The following is a 22,045-nucleotide window of genomic DNA, read 5'->3' on the forward strand; positions in this document are numbered from 1 at the left end:
TATCCAGCAGGTTTCCTGGAGCTGCCCATGTTTACCATCCTCCCCCACAGACTACAATAGAGACCCCCTACTGGGCTGAGTGAAAATACTGAGCCGTGTATAAAGGAGGGTGGGATGAAGAACCTTGTGTGTCTATTGGATGTAAATCAACCCCTTATTATGATATTCTGCATACCTTGGTTGTAACAAGTGGTTATGTGGGTTACTGTTGCCGTTCTGTCATCTTAAACCAGTCTGCCCATTCTCCTCTGACCTCTGATATCAGGAAGGCATTTTTGTCCACACAACTGCCGATCACTAGATATTTTCTCTTTTTTGGCCAATCAGCAGTTTCTGAAATACTCAGACCAGCCCGTCTGGCACCAACAACCAAGCTAGGTTCAAAGTCACTTAAATCCCCTTTATCATGCCCGGTTTGAACTTCAGCAAGCTGTCTTGACCACTTCTACATGCCTAAATGCATTGAGTTGCTGCTATGTGGTTGTCTGGTTAGCTATTTTTGTTAAGCAATTGAACAGGTGTACCTAATTAAGTGTTCAGTGAGTGCATAATTGAGTCACAACTCTATGAAGAACAGAAGAATAATCTGTTCAGGAATAGATTATATTTCTGTGAAATGTAAAGCTGAACTGTCGTGGATGGATTCATTTGTTTGTGGGGGGAGTTTCAATGCAGTGTCATAAAAGTCCCTGTTTGTGTAATGGCCAGCTGCCCTACTATAATGCTTTTGTCCATGTAGTGTGTGTATGTATCCAGACCCTTTTGTCAAGATCCTGACAAATGGTCTGAATGTGACCTGAAATGTTGATAAATTTCTCTGATCTGTTACAATAAAGAGGTTTTTTTATTTGCCCGAATATAGGCCGCGCTTTTTCCCTCCTCTTTAAGTCTTTAAGTCTTTTTTTTTCTTCATTTAGCCCTGCTGCGTGTACAATGCGCACAGACAACATCCGCTGCCGGCATTTCCGCCGGGGCTTCGTAAACTTCCAGTGATTCACCATAGAAGCCCTGGCGGAGGTCTCAGCAGCGGAGGTTGTCTAAGAACATTGCACAGACGTTCACCAGCTGCGCGTAGACAACCTCCGGCTGGCCCGATAGACACCAGGGTGTCTGGGGGTGCATTGGTAAGTCTGGGGGGCTGGAATATCTAGGGAGCAGTTTAAAATAGTACCGCATTTTTAGCGTGCGGCCTATATTCGAGCCAATACGGTATTTGGCAGTAGTAGAACCTGGGCAGTTTTTGAAAGTGTTTGGACTGAGAGTGCAAGAGTATATGTGTGTGTGCAATATTAGAGATGTAACTGTGAAATTTTAACTTTGTTAAATTTAACAAACTTTGTTTTACAGCCTGCCTACCACATTTGCAACCTTAGACATTGATGGTGTAAGAAAAATAATATTTGCACTGCCGGGTGAGTAGCAGACATGAAATAGAAATTGTAAGTTAAATATGAATTAATGTTTTTCTCTCATTTTTCATCATTGAATGTCAAGATTACTATTCCTTAACTTCTGATAGATGTATCTCTGACACTGAATCTTCCCCTTACTCTTGTTAATTTTCATTGTTTTTGTTACTTCTATGACAGAGCACCGGCATCACATGACCTTCCAGTGCCAGCAGTAGCGGGGGTTATCTGCGTCCATCGAGCGGACGTTCGCTGGCTGCCAGAGAAGAGAATTCCCCGCAGTGCTGCGGGGAATTCTCCTCTCTAGCAGGTGGGGAAGGTATGCACGATGCGTGTAGACAACCTCTGCTGCTGCCCGCACTTTTGCTGGTGCTCAGTGATAGAACCACCCGGTGGAAGTGCAGGCAGCAGCTGAGGTTACCAGACAGGAGGATCCAGGTCCCCTGCAGCACTTTGGGACATCTGTGAACCTGGCCATTTCAATTTACCCCGTAAAACCATACAATTTTTTTAAACTAAACAAAGGGATACAGCACTAATTTTAGCAGTTGCTCTTAAAATAATCCTTTTCTTCTTATATTTGTTTACATTTTGTTGGATGGTGACATCACTACATAGTAACTTTTAAATGTAAATTTTTTTAACTTTTTTTATATTATATCTTATATCTTATATATATATACACATACAGTATTTCACAAAAGTGAGTACACCCCTCACATTTTTGTAAATATTTTATTATATCTTTTCATGTGACAACACTGAAGAAATGACACTCTAAAATGTAAAGTAGTGAGTGTACAGCATGTATAACAGTGTACATGTGCTGTCCCTTCAAAAAAACACAACACACAGCCATTAATGTCTAAACCTTGGCAACAAAAGTGAGTACACCCCTAAGTGGGAATGTCCAAATTGGGCCCACAGTGTCAATATTTTGTGTGGCCACCATTATTTTCCAGCGCTGCCTTAACCCTCTTGGGCATGGAGTTCACCAGAGCTTCACAGGTTGCCACTGGAGTCCTCTTTCACTCCTCCATGACGACATCACAGAGCTGGTAGATGTTAGAGACGTTGTGCTCCCCCACCTTCCGTTCGAGGATGCTCCACAGATGCTCAATAGGATTAAGGTCTGGAGACATGCTTGGTCAGTCCATCACCTTTACCCTCAGCTTCTTTAGCAAGGCAGTAATGTTCTTGGAATGATGTGTTTGAGGTTGTTATCATGTTGGAATACTTCAGGCCCAGACCATGACACTCCCACCACCATGCTTAAGTGTAGGCAAGACACACACACGCTGGACACGATCTGAACCAAATAAGTTTATCTTGGTATCATCGGACCACAGGACATGGTTCCAGTAATCCATGTCCTTAGTCTGCTTGTCTACAGCAAACTGTTTGTGGGCTTTCTTGTGCATCATCTTTAGAAGAGGCAGTGTGTGGCATATGGTCTGAGCACAGACAGGCTGACCCCCCACCACTTGAACCTCTGCAGCAATGCTGGCAGCACTCATACGTCTATTTCCCAAAGACAACCTCTGTACTCTGTTCCATGACGTGCAGAGATAGCTAAGCTATAAACATTAAAGGCTCAATAGGTTTTTTCCAGCTTCAAATTGGGCAGATAAAAAGTTGAGAATCTGTGCTAGATCCATAGTAACTGGACCCATGTGCAGTTACAGGCACCAACAAACCCAGAGGTTCCAGGCGGCTCCATAGTTCTTCCTGGTTCCCAGGCTGATGATAAGAGTTCTGTTACAACCTCCATTCCAATTTATCATCCTTATATGACCTCAATAGCTTAGCTATACTCAATCTTTACATATAACATGAATAGAATAGAATTATTTACATACTGCAGACACTACCCATACATATCTCAACAGCCTTATTCAAATCTTTAAATACCCTCCTAGTGAGATATATCTGGGGAACTTAACGAACACAGCTGGGGTACAAATACTTAAAAAGTAATTGGTGGGGAGGCGTGATTCATTCCATTGAGACCGTGGTGTGGTCTAGTATAGTGTGTATCCTGTTTGGTAAAGTTTGCTGCGCATTGATTCTTGGTTTGTTTTTGACCTCCATCTGTCTATGGAGTTTGGTACCTTGCATCCATTCAGTGTATGACCTCGGCTTATCTGCTTACCTGCTCCGTGTATGACCTGGGCTTACCTGTTGAACAGTTTTGGAATTCCACACTGATTATGGAAATCACTTATTTAGCGAATCGTGCCTAAGACCAGAGTTCTCTACTATCAGATTTGACTACTATCTAGTACTTCCTATACCAGAGCATCCTCACTGTTGGGATCGCCTAAGCCCCATTTTGCGGCTGTACCCCTTGATGTAGCATTACATGGTGTAGAACTTTTGTGGTGAATGCTCCGGTGTCAAGGAGGCGTGACACAGCAGGGTCACTTAAAACTGTGCTCCATGAACCTGTAGCATGTGTCTCTGGGCCGAGAGAGCTTTGCCATACTCAGAGGAGTCTAAAAAGTATTATATCTTAAATATACATGCATAAGTTCCTACAACATACTTAACATTAAATTCAAATCTTGTCACAGAAGCCTCCATGCCATGGGTTCCTGGAGGGTCCTGAAGGCCAGCCTCCTTCCCACAGACTATGGGCCCTGGCCTTGAAAGGGGCTCTGTTTTGTTGGGGGGGAGGTGGGTACAGGGGATCCATTCTAAAGATTGTGGCACTCGGACGCAGATTTGGGGCACCTGCGTTTTGGGTGTGGGTTTATGTGTGATGTTAGTCTCCATCAGGTAACGACTTACAGGACAAAAACCTCCATGGCTAGGATTTACCCTAAGATCTGATATCCAGCAGGTTTTAGCCAGAAGTCAGGGAACTGCCTGTGTTTAGCACAGACTATAATAGCGTCCCCCCTAATAGGCTGAAGTGGGCTGTGTGCAAATACTGAGCTGTGTCCAAAGGAGGGCCTAATGGAGAACTGTGTGTATTGTATGTAAATTACCCCCTTGTGCTGTTTAAATACTGGTGTGTTTTCAATAAAAACACTGGAGTTCCTGTTTCTCCCTACATTGGTGCTGACTGAGTGAATTGCCAACACTCCCTGCTCTGCGTGCTGTTCTTCACTCTACACTAAGCTTTGGCTAGTGGTTTGGATGACTAGTGGCGTATATTATGCTCCTCCACTCTTTTGAGGGCTGGTAAGCGTGGAAATTAAGTTCTGAAGGAAATACCCAGCCGGAGTACTAGGGGGTTCCATCACAGTACTACCGGTGACTGTTTTAATGCCGACATCATTCTATGCCTGTTTCAATCTTTTGTGTACAAAAGACACAACTCAGAAGAAAGGAGTGTTTGACCAGTAATAAAAATGGCAATCTTATTTTTATTATTTATTTTTTCTTGATCACAGCTGTTTCTGGTTTTCGAAAGGTAAAATTAATAAAAATATTTTTAAAGTATTAAGTGCTGGTAATTAATTTCATTATTACAACTAGACCCATAGGTGTATTGTTTGGAATATGTTTGTAACTAGTAAACAAAGTCGTAATACAGGATCCTAATCATTTTTTTCCCCTTTTATTATAGGCAACCCTGTTTCAGCTGTTGTTACATGTAACCTATTTGTTGTGCCAGCATTAAGAAAGATGCAAGGGATCCTGGATCCAAGACCTACGATAATCAAAGCCAGGGTATTGAAAGTTTTCAGCTGTTTGAAATTTGCCACCATTATAAAACAATGTACTCAGTGTAAAGATACACTGTTAATAATAAGAAAAACATCGAGCCTTAAATTGGAGTCTTACATATTTATGTACATACACATACACTAACAATAACACATACAATAACAAACTGGTGCAAAGGAGAAGGCCTGGTCTTGCGAGCTTACAATCTAGTCGGTGGTTGAGGGGGAAGTGAGACAATAGGAGAAGACTGCTTGGATGGGGATGAGTTGATCTGATTCCGATGATGTGTTGAAGCTGTTGATTGTTCAGATGGCTTGATTATGATGATGGTTGGGGGTACTGGGAAGGAATGTTGTATGCTTCCCTGAACAGGTGGGTTTTCAGAGAGATTTTGAAAGTTGCGTACGAGGCAGAAAGTCTGAGGGAACAGAATTCCACAGGAGGGGTGCAGCGCAGGTGAAATCCTGAATACGGGAGTGGGAAGAGGTAACAACAGTAGAAGATAGCCATAGGTCATGAGAGGAGCGAAGGGGGGCGGGTAGGGGTGTATTTGGATAGGAGGGTAGAGATGGCTCTATAGGTCAGGGTCAGAAGTTTAAATTTGATTCTGGAGGGTATGTGGAGCCAATGAAGTGGGGCAGCGGATGAGGAATGGCGGAAGAGAAAAAATTAATCTGGCTGCAGTGTTATGGATGGATTGAAGCGGTGAAAGGTGGAGACCGGTTAGTATGGAGTTGCAATAATCCAGGCCAGATATCACAAGGGAGTGGATTAGTAATTTGGTGGTTTCTTGTGTGAGGAAAGGGCGGATTTGGGAGATGTTTCTCAGGTGGAGGCGGCAGGATTTGCTGAGGGATGAAGGAGAGAGCAGAGTCAAGGGTGGCACCAAGGCAACGAACCTGTTGGTTTGATAGCGGAGTTGCCAACGGTAATAGAGTATCAGGAAAAGTGGACAGAGCAGATGGCAGGATTACCATGAGTTTGATTTTAGAGATGTTGAGCTTTACGTAACGGGACGCCATCCATGATGCAATTCCTGATAGACAGTCAGTGAGGCGAGTTAGAAGAGAGGGGAAAGGTCATGAGCAGAAATATAGATTAGGGTGTCATTTGCATATAGGTGGTACTGGAAACCAAAGGAAGAAATAAGTTGTCCGAGGGAAGAAGTGTACATGGAGAATAGCAGAGGCCCAAGAACTGAGCCTTGAGGAACACCATGTTATGCCTACCATGTTGTCCTGTCGCTGGTAGGCGGTCCCCTCGAAGTGCCGCTCGCACGTCCTCCCCGTGTACTGACGTGCGCACGGCATGTACATGGAGGGGCATGCCTGTGTGGTGCCTCCGCGTTACTCGCGGAGGTAACACAGGCAGAGCTTGTTATTGTCGGCGCTGTTGTCATCGCGACCAACGCACGCGGATAGCGATGTCATCTTGCCTCCCATTGGTCCGTTCCCTGTTCTCCCGCCTTTGGTTCCTATTTAAACTTCCCTGTCCTGTTCTGCAGTGCCCGTTCAACAAGTCACTATTGTGACTATTGTAGACCTTGGCTTTGTTTCCTGACACTGATCCTGCACTGCCTGCCCCGACCTTGGCTTTGTTTCCTGACACTGATCCTGCACTGCCTGCCCCGACCTTGGCTTGTTTATGGTTCTCGTTCTCTGGCCCTGCTCCGTCTATTTGCCTCGGACTTACGAGTACGTCACAGTTCCTGCATAGTGGTTCCTACACCTGTGTTGCCTGGGCCTGCATAACACATTGAACGGGCCAAATATGGATCCCTGCGGAGATGGCCAACATACTCTCCTTAGCTGGCAAGATGGACACCGTGACTAAACTGATGCGATCTCTGACTGTTGCGCCCTCTGCTAGACCACCTTTCGCACCCTGGGATCCCAGTCCTGAAGAACCGCTCCCTGATAAATATGCGGGAGATCCCAAGGAATGCAGAGGGTTTCTGAACCAATGCTTGCTCCATTTCCGAAATCATCCTCGTGTTTTTCGTTCCTCCTCCAAACGGGTGTCATTCATCATTTCCTTGTTAAAAGGAGAAGCGCTGCTCTGGGCCTCTCCCCTTATCGAGCAGGAATCCAAACTTCTGGATGACTGCCCTGCTTTCATGGAAGCCCTACGGTCGGTCTTCGACATGCCTGGCCGCAAAGAAACAGTGGAGGCCTCCCTGTTGGAGTTGCAACAAGGTCATAAGACTCTAGCACAGTACACTGTGGAATTACGTACACTGGCGTGTGAACTCCAGTGGGATCAGGGCGCCCTGAGAGCAGCTTACCGTAAAGGCCTCAACGAAAAACTCAAGGACGCTGTTTTGTACCACGACCCCCGTCTGATCTGGAGGAGTTCATTGCCCTCTGTTTACACATGGATGCTTGTCCACATGTAAAAAGAGGGCAATGAGCTCCCCCAGATCAGACGGGGGGTCGTGGTACAAAAGAGCGTCCTTGAGTGGTGGTGGCCACTTGCATTCAAGAGAGACAAATGGAGAAAGACAAAAGTAGCAGGTCTCGACCGTTCCCTACCCACAACATACCTCGGCCACCACCGGTAGTTCCTAGTTCTCCGCCAGACGAACCCATGGAGATAGGCACCATACGCCACTTAACCAAAGCCGAAAAGATGACAAGGAGTCATTTTTTTTATTTTTTTTGCAGCCAAGCCGATCACCTCCTGTATACATGTCCTGTGCGTCCGGGAAACGAAAGAGCTTAGGGACCAATGGAGGAGAACCCTTAAGCACGACCATCACCTCTCCTCCACACATCATAGGCCCTACAGCACGGCTTGCCAGTTTGTCCCAAAGGGACTCCTTCTGTTGTGATCGCAGTTGACGGTAGCCTGTTGGGCCCGAGAGTGGTAAACCAGGGGCAACCCACAAAGAAACCCACAAAGAAACCATTGCTTATGAAACAATCCAGTCCCTTCATGCTCCATTGATACACGGATTGATTGAGACAGAGGCGAGATTCTAGCGTGGAGTCCTACCTGTCACCGCTCGTGTACTATCCCTTGCACACGGGTAAATGTTGTTCTGGAGATTAAGCCTACTGACCCCAGGCTCCTGGTGCCTAAACATTATTGGGAGTTCCTGGACATGTTCTCCAAAAAAAAACAAGCTGAACGTCTGCCTCCACACAGGCCCTATGACTGTGCTGTAGACCTATTACCAGGTACCATACCTCCACGAGGACGCACGTATCCCCTGTCGGAGCCAGAAAACAAGGCATTCGAATTGTATATCAAGCAGAGTCTGGAGAAGGGCTTCATTAGACCCTCCTCGTCACCAGGTTTTTTTTGTGTCCAAGAAAGAGGCATCCCTTAGGTCTTGTATCAATTACAGAGGACTAAATCGTATCACCGTGAAGAACCGGTACCCCCTCCCATCAGGGAGATTTATGACAGGCTAAAAGGGGCTACAGTTTTCACCAAACTTGATCTGAGAGGCACATATAACTTAGTACGTATCAAAAAAGATGACGAATGGAAAACCGCGTTCAACACGAGGTTCGGTCATTACAAATACAGGGTAATGCCCTGCAACGCGCCTGCTGTATTTCAGGCCTTTGTCAACGATGTCTTCTGGGACATGTTACTCTCCCACGTTGTTGTATATCTCGACGAAATACTTGTGTATTCACCTAACATCGAGACTCATCGTAGACATCTACTGGATCCCAACAAGTTGAAGACGATCACCGACTGGCCTATTCCTCATACCGTGAAGGCCGTACAACGGTTCCTAGGGTTCGCCAATTATTATCGGTGCCTGAACCGTGATTACGCCTCCATTGCAGCACCCATTATCGCCTTCACAAAAAAGGGGGCCAATCCTAAAATCTGGTCGGCGGAAGCGATCAAATTCTTCGAGAAACTAAAACGAGCCTTCGTTTTGGCTCCCATTTTGCAGCGACCGAACCCTGAGTTGCAGTACATACTAGAGGTGGATGCGTCGGAGAACGGAGCAGGCTCTGTCCTTTCGCAGCGCAATCCGATAACGTCCAAGTGTCTTCCCTGTGCCTTATATTCGAAGGGTTTTTCATCTCCTGAGCGCAACTATGATGTTGGAAACAGGGCATTACTCGCAGTTAAACTGGCCTTCAAGGAATGGAGCCATCGCCTCGAAGGCACCAAACTACCCGTCGTGGTCATGACTGACCACAAAAACCTGCAATACATAAAAGCAGCACGACGTCTAAACCCTCGCCAAGCCAGATGGGCCTTGTTCTTCATGTGCTTTAACTACCTTGTGACCTATCAACCCAGCTCAAAGAACATCAAAGCGGATGGCCTCTCCCGTCAATTTGACAGCCATCGAGACATAAACCATGATGAACCCATCCTTCCGCAAACGCGAGTCATTTTGCCGCTGTTGTCTGCTATGATGTGTAAAATCCGTATGCAACAAGGTCACATCACTGCGTCCCAACGTCCTCCTTCAGGACGTCTATACGTCCCTCAACATTTTCGTTCTGACGTCTTACACTGGGGTCATAACTCACTGCTGGCAGGCCACCCAGGTACCTGCAAAACGGACTTTCTTATTCTGAGAACATTCTGGTGGCGTCTTTATCGCGTGACGTCAGTGCATACATAGCTCCCTGTCCTCAATGTTCTTGTCACAAATACACGCCCTCATGGCTTGTTGTTGCCTCTTCCTGTTCCCAAAACCCCTTGGGCTCATATTTCCATTGATTTTGTCGTCGATCTTCCTGTCTCTCGTAGGCACACCACTATCCTCGTTGTGGTCGATAGGTTCTCCGAACAGGCTCATTCATCGCTCTGCCTAAGCTGCCAGCGGCATCCCAGCTGGCAGACATTTTCATCAAAGAGGTGGTCTGGTTACACGGCCTACCCCTCCACATGGTGTCAGACAGAGGTCCTCAGTTCGTATCACGGTACAGGAGAACCCTTTGCCACAAGCTAGGCGTCCGCACGCATCTCTCGTCCGCATATCACCCTCAATCCAACGCTCAGACGGAGTGTACCAATCAAACCCTGAAACAGTAGCTACGCATGTACGTCAACGACCGGCAGGACAACTGGTCTTCCCTGTGTCAGGGACTGGATCCATACAGATGACTGTAAAGACCCAGAGCGCCCAAAGATGGAGTTCAGGAGGTATTGCGCAGTAGTGGAGTATGAAAGGGCCTGGAGCAGAGCGACTGCACTCTCCCGGGTGGGCATCTAGGGTTGTGCAGCCATATACCAGCGCCCTGACATGGCAGCTTATGTAGTCCAGAACAAAGCAGAACTAAACTTGGCTGGATGTGGAAATCCAAACAGATATCCTGCAGACACCCTGGAGCAGGCATGAGACATAGCACTAGAATCATGTACAGGATGCTGCAGTCTGGGAGTACGGAATCTAAGATGAGTATCAACAGAAACGTAGCAAGCAAGGAGGACAGAGCAAGGAACATAACCAGACAAGACATACATGATACAGGGCACAACAAAGGACAGGGAACAAGGCAAGGAACACGGGGAAGGAGTGAGGAGCTGGAATCCTCGGACGCTTCTCCTTTAAGCAAGGAGAGGACAACTTAACTGGGACATGGGGAGAGGAGAGAGGAACCGAAATCCTCAGATGATTCAGGGTAGGAGGGCAAAGGAACATAAGAAACAGACAAACATGAATACAGGAACTAGCCTAGGACTATGTGATAACAATTGGAGATTCCGTCACATCATATGGCCATAGTATGCTTAGCCCACCACTACGCCAAAGTACTCCAATATTCGGTGGGTCCTAACGCTAAACCCTGCTTACTGAATTACTAATAAGCTGAAACCAAACATTGAATCAAAACACAAAACCAAGGACATACCTTTAGACTGCAGACTGAGACAAACATAACAAACAGGTAGGGCACACCTTATAAAGGAAACAGAGCTGAAGCAAAGAGCAAGACTGGAATCAAGGAATCAGAGGTTCAGGACAGAACATACGGAAATGCAGGAACGGATTACGGCAAAACACGGGAACTGAGGCAAGGCAGGGAGAAAAAGAGATATGCAGCTCCGCAGCCTGGATGGACCCTGACACCCTGTTGCCCTTGGCAGAGCTGACATACAACACCACCTTGCACTAATCCTTACACTGCTCGCCCTTCTTTGCTGCCCCCTAGTCTTACCGCCTCCATTCACATCCCGTGGTGTCGGTATACTGGCAGTCGAGGAGCGGGTCTCTACCATGCGAGCACATTGGAGGTGCACAACTGGTCAAGGCTCAGGTTCACAGCAAAATCACTGCTGACAAACGTAGAGTTCCGCCTCTGCGATACAGAGTCGGTGACTTTGGTTATCCTCGCGGAACATTGCGCTTTGTCAACCTAGTAGTACATCCAACCGCTATTCTGTGTCCTTTCGTCTGCCTGCTCCTGTTCTTGTCCGTGGTCACGAGGAGCACATAGTCCCTCAGGTGCTTGATTCACGGTGGCACCATGGCTCCCTCTATTATTTGAACGGTCCTGGCTTCCTGCCCGCGCCGTTCACTCTCCCCTCTGGATCTCCAGTTTTCATGCTCGCTTTCCACACTGTCCTGGTCCTTCGCGCTCGGAGCACGCTCCTGCTGGGGGGATTGTGTTATTCCTACCGTGTCCGCTAGGGTCCCGCATCGTCATGTCGCTGGTGGGCAGTCCCCTCGAAGTGCCGCTCGCACATCCTCTCAGTGTACTGACGTGCGCACGTACACGGAGGGGTGTGCGCACTGACAGGGCACGCCCACCACACAGAGACAGCTCTGTTCAAGCCGCAACGGCCATCGGGCAGTACTGAACCTACCGCCGCGACACTCTCGCGGTGCTCGAACGTTACCTCTTCTGCCTGTGTGGTACCTCCGCGTCAATCACGGAGGTAACACAGGCAGAGCTTGTTATTGTCGGCGCTGTTGCCATCGTAACAATGCTATTCGCGTGCGCCGGTCGCGATTACGTTATCTTGCCTCCCATTGGTCCTTTTCCTGTTCTCCTGCCTTTGGTCCCTATTTAAACTTCCCTGTCCTATTCTCCAGTGCCCGTTCAACGAGTCACTAATGTAGTATTTGTTTTGTGCATTGTTCCTGGCTCTCTTTGCCTGACACTGATCCTGCGCTGCCTGCCCCGACCTTGGCTTGTTTATGGTTCTCGTTCCTCTGTCTCTGGCCCTGTCCCGTCTATTTGCCTCGGACTCGTTGCGAGTATGTTACCGTTCCTGCATAGTGGGTCCTACATCTGTGTTGCCTGGGCCTGCATAACACACCAAGGACTTTTGTTTTAACTGCGAGGAGGTCGTTAGTAATCTTAGTGAGTGCAGTCTCTGTTGAATGCTGTGGACGGAAACCGGATTGTAGAGGGTCAAGTAGTGTGAAGAAAGAAAGTTTGTTAGTTGATTGTAGGTTAATCGTTAATCTAGCGGGAGAAGTGAAACTGGATGTTAGTTTGATGGGGATGTGGGATCAAGCGAAGGTGGTGAAGGATGGGGGAGATGATGGCATGTTTGAATGAGGATGGGAATACACCAGAGGAAAAGGAGAGATTAAAGATGTGGGTTAGGGTAAGGACACAAGAGAGGGGTGGTAGGAGATGTGAAGGTGCAGGGTCGAGGGGACAGGTGGTGAGGTGGGAGGACAACAGGACCTTGGAAACCTCAAAGGGTTTAACTGGGCTGAAGCAGGTGAGGATGGATTGAGGTGAGGAGTTAGGTTGAGGTACCATATGATTGGGGAGGATGTTATCCCTGATAGTGTCAATTTTGTTTTTTGAAGTAGGTGGCAAGCTCTTGGGCAGAGAAGTTGGAGGGCAAGGGAGGTGCTGTGGGCCTGAGAAGAGTGTTAAAAGTGGAGAATACACGTTTAGGATAATGGGAAAGAGAGGTGATTTAATGAAATGAAATGTTTGTTTAGAGAGATGGAGGGCTAATGTGTAGGAACGGAGCATAAGTTTGTAGTGAATGAAGTCTTCAGGTGAATGAGACTTCCTCCACAGGCGCTCAGCGGTACGTGAACACCTTTGAAGGAGGCGTGTCCGAGTGGAATGCCATGGCTGAGGTGGACGCATGGGGGATTATGTACAGTTACAGGGGCAACCATATCTAGGGCTGAGGCTAGTGTATGGTTATACTGAGCTGTAGCTGTGTAAGGAGAGGGAGGATATACTTGAGAGGAGTGGCTGTAGTGTATCTGTAAATTGTGGTATGCTGAGATTGCGGATGTTATGGTAGGGTTGGGGTAGAGAAGGTGTGTGTGGTATGTTGAGATTAAATGTAAGCAGGCTGTGATCAGACAGACAGATGGGAGAGTTGGAGAAATGAGATGTGGAACAAAGGTGGGAGAACACTAGATCGATTTAGTGACCGCCACGGTGCGTTGTGAGGTGGGGCCAGGAGGCAGGTAGATCACTGCAACGCGAAGAGCAATCGGGGAGAAAAGGTTGACAGAGTGTTAGAGATGAGAAAGAGAGAGGGAATTGGTGGTAGACATTGAAAGGTAGAGAGAGCGGGGAGAGAGGAGAATACCAACACCACCTCCCTGTTTGATTATTGTATGGCTTCCAGCATGTTTGAGGAAGGTCTAACTAAAATGAAAGCTAATGGATCACATAGCCTCCAATAGACATATATTGGGTCACCTTTATTTGATTGGTAATAAATGTACCATTTTTACAGAAAACATGAGTGAGCAGGCAAACCACATTTCTTTTATTTCTTATGGGATTCATATTCAACTGCAGGTTATGGCACAATCATAAAACAAAACATGACAAAGAAAAAATTAAAATGGTCCCTGTTCAAAAGTCTGTATACCCTTAGTTCTTAATACGATTGCCCCTTTAGCATCAATGACAGTGTGTAGTCATATGTAATAGCTGTCTATGAGGCCCCAAATTCTTGCAGTGGTGTAGCTGCCCATTAGTCATGTCAAAATGCCTTCAGGTCATGCAAAGTCTTGCATAAACCACATGTTTGTGATCTACCCGGGGTGGCTCGATGATATTAAGGCCAGGAGACTTTGATGGCCACTCCAGAACTTTTTCAACTTTCAACTTTTTCCTCTTTTAACCACTGGATGTTCAAGTATTGCGCTCCTTGAAACAACCACACCGTCTTTTTCCAGAGCAGCCTGTGCTTCTCTTGAGGTTACCTATTGTGGCGGAAATTTTTCTTGGACTACCTGAATTTTGCACTTCTTAAAAAGTGATTGAACAGTCCAGGCTTTGGATATCCTTTTATATCCCTGTGGCTCAGTATCTAGCCTGCTCAGTACATCAACATGAGCGCTAAGAAACTCATTGACTGTTTATACACAGACACTTTATGCAATTTAAAAAAAAAACAGAGGTGTGGGAAATTAACCTGTCTGTAACAAGGCCAAACATTCAAGGATATGTAAACTTTCGATCAGGGCTATTTGGGCAATATCTGTTATAATGATTTGAAAAGGAGCCAAACTACTGTGTGATCTTATTTGGCTTCAGAAAGGTCACTAGTCTTAATTAAGACTTTTTTTTTTTTGCATGATCAGTCATATTTTCAAAATCAGTGCCAACAACTTTCTGCCAGGGTATACAAACTTTTGAGCACAACTGTATATGTTCGTAAAGTTGTTCAAAGGTATCACTTGCTAATGTTAATGTATGAAAGTACGCCTGTACAACAAATAAAACATGACTGCAGCTGCCTCGACTCCCGTGCTAGGCCTCCCCAGAAACACATAACACCCAATAAATACCCAACAACCAAGGTTGGGTTAGAAAAGTGACAGCCATTTTATTTTAATGCTAGCCATTGCCATGCAGACCTAAAACCGAAAACAGGTGCGTTAACAGGACAATGACCAACACACTGAAACCAATAAATAACATAAATTAACATAAAGAATTAACATGAATAATTGACATTAACCATTTAATGTAACAAAAACCCCAAGCTTACCAAGTTATCCAGGTACCACACAGGGAAGGACATACCGGGATGCCCAAACCCAGACTTAGGTTCCCAGCTCCACCTGCCACCCACCACAAGTACCACCAAAGGCACTCCCAGCAGCATTACCTGGTAAGGTTCCACAGGACCATGACAAAAACACATTTTGCAGGAACACTCATCGCAACAGGGAGGCAGGGTGGGACAAAAGGAGGTAAGGTGAAAACAAAAAATGGCGCCGAACCTAGTGGCACCTACCCCTTAAATAACCCTCCATTAACCCCTCCCCTAACTTTTCAAAAAATGCTGCCAAGGCTTAGCCCTGCTCGACACCCCTCAACTGGTGACAGCAATATTCTAAATGACTAATGAGGGTGTTGGTTATGTAGATATTTTTTTAAAAAAAAATCACGGAAAATAATGTAATACATGTATGGCATTAATGCAAAATGTGTCACTGTGCTTAATTTAATGTCTATGCTTTTTATGCAGTTATCGTGTGATGTGAAGTTGGATCCACGTCCAGAATACCACCGTTGCATTTTGACCTGGCATCACCAAGAGCCACTACCTTGGGCACAAAGTACAGGTCATTAACAGTCATGTAATTAAGAACTGAGAAATACTGTGCTTAATAGAAGGGTAAATGCTGTAAATTACATACCAGGGGGAAAAAAGAGATCACAATCTTTAAATAAGCATTATCCTACAATCACTTGCACGTAAATAAATGAATCTCTTCTCTGCTTAACTAATCCACTGAATTTCCTACATCTACTCAATATTAAAAGAAACACAAAATATATTGGTTAGTGGATTACCAAGATAGCTAAAGGAAATAATGTCAACATTGTATACCACCCACATGTTTTACAACCTGAATAGCATAACTGTAATCACACCATAAAGATTACAGATGTACAATATCCAAAGGGTCTGATTTACTCACAGTAATTGTCAGTAGCAACTATCAACTGTCAGACTAACTTTAGAACAACATATCTAGGATTCAGGCACATTAAACACTGTTGTTGTTATTATTCTTGGACAAAATCTTTTCACAAATATTATACCTTAACAAGATTTCAAATAATTTTCCCACCGCCGATGTCAAGCTCACAGTATTTTGATCCCTTTTTGAATACTGGTACCACTTCTTATTTACTCCAGTCTTTAGCCACTCTGCCAGACAAGAGAGAATATTTGAAGATTAGGACCTAGGTCTTTATGTAGGCATGGGCTTTATGTAATTTAACTTTATTTAGCGATATCACCGGATCAGCATTTACTTTTTACCTAACACTAGGTGTAACAGGAACCCCAGGGGTCTACAGGATGTCCCTGGCCGTGGTTGCTGCTTTCATTGTAGCAAAAGCTCGCCACAAGATGAACAACCACTTTGGTTTTCAATAAGTGTCAGGGTCCAGCAGTCAGGATTCGCCGCAGCGACTCACCGGAATACCCGCTACCCACGGGTACCGGGTCCAGCACTGCGTACCCGCTACTTGCCGCGGCATCCATCTTCTGGTCTTCCTCCAGCGTGTGTTGCTAGGGGCGCGCGCGCGCCCTCTAGCTTAACTTTATTGTTCCCATTCTGGGAACACTGAGTGCACGCTCGGAGACTGTCCCACCCCTAGGGGCGGGGGGTAGCCGAGCGGCAAGTTTAAAAACTGAGTTCATCACTAGCTCCCCAGTGCCATATACAAGGAGCTGTAAATTCATACCTAAAGTAGAACTTTGACAAAGGCTGGTGGTAAAATGTGTGCATGGAAAGAGTTAAAATACCAGCATTTGAAATACCCTGGGGTGTCTAGTTTTCAAAAATATATGTTTTATAGGGCACATTGAATTGGCCAGGCTCAAAGATGGTACAAATAGGGCATGGGAAGTGGATCACCAAATGTCAAAGTTCAACATTGAAAAAAGCGTGTAGCCCTTTTGGCCCCAAACCATGCATGGGTGGTATCACTTTACTCTGTAGATTTTGCTGAACATATATTGGGGTGTTGTGTGACAGTGACTTATACCAGGACCTGTAAATTCATACCTGGAGTAAAATGTGTGTGAAGAAACAAAACCACAAAAAAACGACTACCACAAAGTTTGACAAAGAATTAGTGCATGGATATAGTTAAAATACTAGCATTTGAAATACCCTGGGGCGTTTAAAATTTTGTAAGTGCCAGCGGACTGTTGATTTTGCTGTGCTTGCAAGAAAATGTCTGTAATGTAGACCTTTTGTTTTCATTATTTTTGCTTGATAGTAACAGATCTTCCTTGTATCACATATACAGGTAATCAGATGAGCAGTCGCCTGATGAGTATGCGTAGTGCCAATGGACTGTTGATGCTACCTCCAAAGACTGAACAGTATGTGGAACTCCACAAGGGAGAGGTGGTGGATGTTATGGTCATTGGAAGGCTATGATAGCATCTACATGATAAAAGCTTTGATGCATGTCCACATATCATTGACTGTATTATGTAATATGCAAAATGGCACAGCTAGTTTTTATGATTTGAATAAAAGTTGATCAGTGTAGTCAACATATTGAGCTGAATTCTTTTGGGAGGGATATTTTTTTTTCCAAAAAATAACAAAGTCTTATAATAAAACCTTATTCTGATTACCAAGGCAACTTTTCCTTCATTGCAATTGCTTTGTGTGTTTAAATGCTAGGCCTAATAGCAGTAGATGCCTGCAAAGTTGTGTTTCTCTCATCCTTAAAATACAAATACTTAAGCTCTTAAATAAGGCTTTCTGCTTTCTTTATACTAGCTTAGATGACACTGCTACTTCCTTATCGGTATGCTTCATAATTGCTTCACAAGAAAGCTCTGCTTGTTCTTTATCTTGTATATCGTGTTCATGTGCACAGTGCCAAAAGCAAAGTGATTGCATCTGGATTGAGGATCCACCTTGTTAGTGAGGAGGAAAAGCATCCAGACAATCTCTCAGCACAATACTATTGGGAAGTAGCTGAATACAATTACATTGAACAGAAATTGCTTCCTTAAGTGCTGACAGCCTTTTAACCAATACATTTAAAAAATGTACAGAAAGAAAATCAAAAACTGATCTTGTACAGATAACAGTGTACCAGCATTCATGTGAAAAAATTTTAAAAAATAAAATATTTAAGAACTCTGTACCATAACATTTTCTGTAACGATACTGAAACGAGATTAAATCCTTGATCATTATTTAAAAAAAAGTGTTGTTTTTTTTTGTTGTGTTGTTACTTCATGGGATATATACATGTGTAAATGCAGTAGCCGGAGCTGCAAAACAGAGAAAATGACAGGCTGCGTCAAGGGGCTGAGCAATGCTCAGCCAACTTTGTCCCTGGGTGAGGACAAAGTTGGCACTGATAAGCTGTTAGGGGATAGGGCTGGCACTGTGAAGCTGTTTTTGGGACAAAGTTGGCAATGGAAAGCAGTTTTTTTAGACAAAGTTGGCAATGGGACAGTGTTTTTTGAAACAAGGTTGGCACTAGGAAGATAGATTATATAATTTACTGTATTGTTAGTATTTTATTTTCAAGAATATATTTACACCTAATATATCTTATTTATCCCTTTAATGTCCATTGATGGGCCAGACACGTCATTTTATTAAACAAGCTTAGAAAGTGATCTATGATGTCGAGGCATTCAGCAATACTGTATGGAGGCGGACACCCATTTTAAAAGAGGTTAGGAGGCGATCAACGATTCAGTGGTGTCCCTGAAATGTCTCGATAGCGAGGCATTCAGGAACACCAAACCACCCGCCCCAGGATGCACCATGATCGCTCCGGAGAGTGGTCACGACCACCATTGCGAGTGATTTTGCCACTCGCAAGATGGTGGTGCTTTCTTTAAAAAAAATAAACAAAGTTGGAAAATTTCTCTAGCGGGTCTCCACTTGCAGGTTGAATACAGGTACTGCATTCAACCATGCAAGTCAATGGAGCCCAGCTTTCTAATCACAATGTGGTAACTGTGGTGTTAAAACCAAATATAAAAATATAACACAAAGGTTTGTCTACTTTAACAGATATTTAATAAGAGACAAAAATACAGTAACACAATTAGCACAAAATAATGCCCCAGCGGGGACAAGGGTAAGTTACAACCAAAAACAAACCAATCCCGTTCCCGGGATCAAAAATACCCTTATTATAACCCCACCCTAAAACATAACTTTTATTAACATGTTTGTTAAAAGGTATTAAAAACTCAGACGAATAGCCCCCCTGACATGTTTCGCTCCTCAGAGCTTCATCAGAGGTCTGGGCTAAAAACACAGTAACATACAAAAAATGAGTGACAGCCCAACATACAATGCAACACTTTCCAAGACTAACCTGCAACCTAAAGGTCCAACATAACCCAGCACACCACCGATTACCCCATCCATGCAGGATGGGGCAGAGAGAGACTGAACTAAGATTTTGCATTCAACAGGCATATTGAATCCCTGTAGGTGTGCCCTCGTTAACACATCAAAAGACATGTAATACAGGAAGAGTTCAACTGGCAAAAACATTGACAACAATACTTATGTCACCACATTCCCCCACTTTATTTTCTCCTGTGTTGCACATTTTCTAAGTATCCCCCCTCTAATGCAGAAAGCCTAGTGGGAGCGAAACACCCTTTGGGTAAAAATTCAGCCCACCGTCCCTCCGGAATAAATTCCCTCAGCGACGTAAATTTTTCTGCAATTGACCTAGGACTGTCACTTTACATTAAAACATGCATATATCAACATATTTACATTACAATCTTAAATACTTCCCCCTATCCAAATGCAAGAAAACCCAGTGGGAGAAAAAAAACCTTATAGGTAAAAATTCAGCCCACCGTCCCTCCGGAATAAATTCCCTCAGCAACATGAGTTTTCCTGCAATGTATTTTACAATACCCGTGACCCACAAATTAAAGTACATTTATTATACAAAGCATAGGCATAAATTAAATGAAGTGATGGTAATGAAGTGGCGGTCCAGGGTTATAGTTGTAAGCTCTTTCATGGTTCTATGGATTTAAAAGAATAAAATAAATATTAAATCAAAAAGTTATATTATCTTTTTGGCAATCCCTCTTTTGGCCATCGAAATAAACTATTGCCAGAACACATTCTCCTCAGTTTTGATATTATGTTGGGATGCACATATATTTCAGCATCCCACTCGCCCCCTTAAAAAACTTAACATTTAACCTAAACCATAATTTTCCTCTCTTTACAATAATACAATGTGATAAAGTGTATACTTATCCACTGGTCCATCACCACTGTCTCTTACGCTCTATCTCTGAGATGTCCTGTAAGATCAAAAAATAATTGTTGTGGGGTAGGGTGGAGTGGGGTGGGGGCAGGGTCAGTGTCTAGTTTGAGACCCAAAGAAAAGTTGATCTGCTGGGTCTGTTCTGTCCTGTAGAGAGTGTCCTTTAGAATATTCTTCACAACCAGACAATATTTAACTCATAGAACTTTGTGACCCTGTGCTGGAGGAACAAATGGAGGAACAACCGGATTGTCCATCATCTAAGTCAGATGCAGGAACCGCTAGTAATTCTGACTTCTTATTCTCTTCTTCCGGTTTCTTGATCCCCCTTTTTAACTCCCTAGCCTGTTCTCTCAATAGTTCTACATCATCCCTCATTCTCTCAGCTTGTTGTCTTAGTTCTCTGTAGTCATTCACCCTTTCTTTCCTCCTCCAATTATCATTTTGCCTAGTGATGTTTCGCTGAGGATACTCCCATCTCTGATTTCTCCAGTTACCCTCTATCCCTCTTTTAGTGTCCCAGTTATTATTTGGCCAGTAGCAGTTGTACCTTTGTGGCTCATCCCATCTCTGTTTCCCCAAATTATTGCCTATCTTTCTTTTGGTATTCCAGTTATTACTCCCCCAGTATCTAATGTCTTTCTCTGGCTCTTCCCATCTCAGATGTTTAAACTTATCTTCCTTTTCATTTCTCCTCCAGTTACCAGTCTCCCGATTCTTCCATTATTATTACAGTCTCCAAATATCTGGTTTCTCCAATTATTTCCTTCTTTCCTCCTCCAATTCTAACTTAATCTATGTCTGTTTCCCTGAAGCTCCTCCCATTGCAGATTTCTCCAATTATTCTCTTTGCATGTCATATCTCCAAGTTCTCCTGTCTTACTGCTGAGACAACAAAAGCATGTTCAGTGTGAAGATGATCAATCCACCACTTGTCTGTGCTAGTTAGCGGCAGTTCTAGGTCTGTGGGCATTTGGTCAAACATCCTCACAAACTCCTGACATTCATGGAGTAGAGCATCCAACACTCTGGATATATGTGCTGGTGAACCCAACACCATTGGCTGGTGTGGCTGGCGTAGTGTAGACCAGAATAATATTTGCTGAGCTACTTCTCTAGGACCATCTGTTTGTTTCTTTGTAATATTAGCCAATTCTTTCTCTATACTGAGTAAATAGAATTGTTTTGCTGCAATTCTTCCTGCCTGTTTAGACACACTGTCATTAAATCCCAGTAAAATACTAGCTATGGGGCCCATAGCATACTCTAACAGCTCTGTCCATTCCTCTAATTTAAGGCCTCCTTTACTAGCTCTCTCTGCTCCCCTCTGAAACTAATGTGTAAAATTGTTAAAATTGTTAAATATCCTTCTCAGCCGTAGACAAAGGACGTGTCTGAGTAGAAAAACCTATTGGCATTTCTTGCACATTGAAATTTTCTGAGACAACTATTGGGGCTTGTGGAAGATTAAGTTTTGGGCTATTATGTAAATCTTCCCTTGGGTTTTCAGGTTTTATTTTATTTTTATACTCCATTACCATGTTCTGGAGTTCAATGATTTTAACCAAATATGTATCCCTCTGTTCCTCTATGTCTTTTAATTCCTTTTGTAAGTTATCCACGATGGTGGTGGTCTTTAAGGCAGCTAGCATAATGCAGTACTTTTTATTTTGTGCTTCCTCCATTTTGCCTGCTAATTCCCTATTTTTTTTAATTTCTGTACCATGTCTGCCAAACCTCCAATTGTAGACAGTACAGATTGTGCAATTAAGCTTTTTT

General features: G+C 44.2%; 1 protein-coding gene across 8 annotated transcripts in view; it reads left to right on the plus strand.

Moving 5' to 3' along the window:
• Window positions 1-18,208, plus strand: part of GPHN (gephyrin) — a 330,342-nt gene extending 312,134 nt beyond the window's left edge. For all 8 annotated transcript variants that reach the window (XM_053474851.1, XM_053474852.1, XM_053474856.1 and 5 more), the window contains 4 exons: window positions 1,348-1,412; window positions 4,984-5,087; window positions 15,486-15,582; window positions 17,288-18,208. In XM_053474851.1, the coding sequence (XP_053330826.1) occupies window positions 1,348-1,412; window positions 4,984-5,087; window positions 15,486-15,582; window positions 17,288-17,421 (400 nt within the window). In that variant the 3' untranslated portion in view covers window positions 17,422-18,208. The remainder of the gene's footprint in view (window positions 1-1,347; window positions 1,413-4,983; window positions 5,088-15,485; window positions 15,583-17,287) is intronic.
• The last annotated feature ends 3,837 nt before the right edge of the window (window positions 18,209-22,045 follow it).

This window comes from Spea bombifrons, chromosome 9 (assembly GCF_027358695.1).
Source record: "Spea bombifrons isolate aSpeBom1 chromosome 9, aSpeBom1.2.pri, whole genome shotgun sequence".
Classification (NCBI taxonomy): domain Eukaryota; kingdom Metazoa; phylum Chordata; class Amphibia; order Anura; family Pelobatidae; genus Spea; species Spea bombifrons.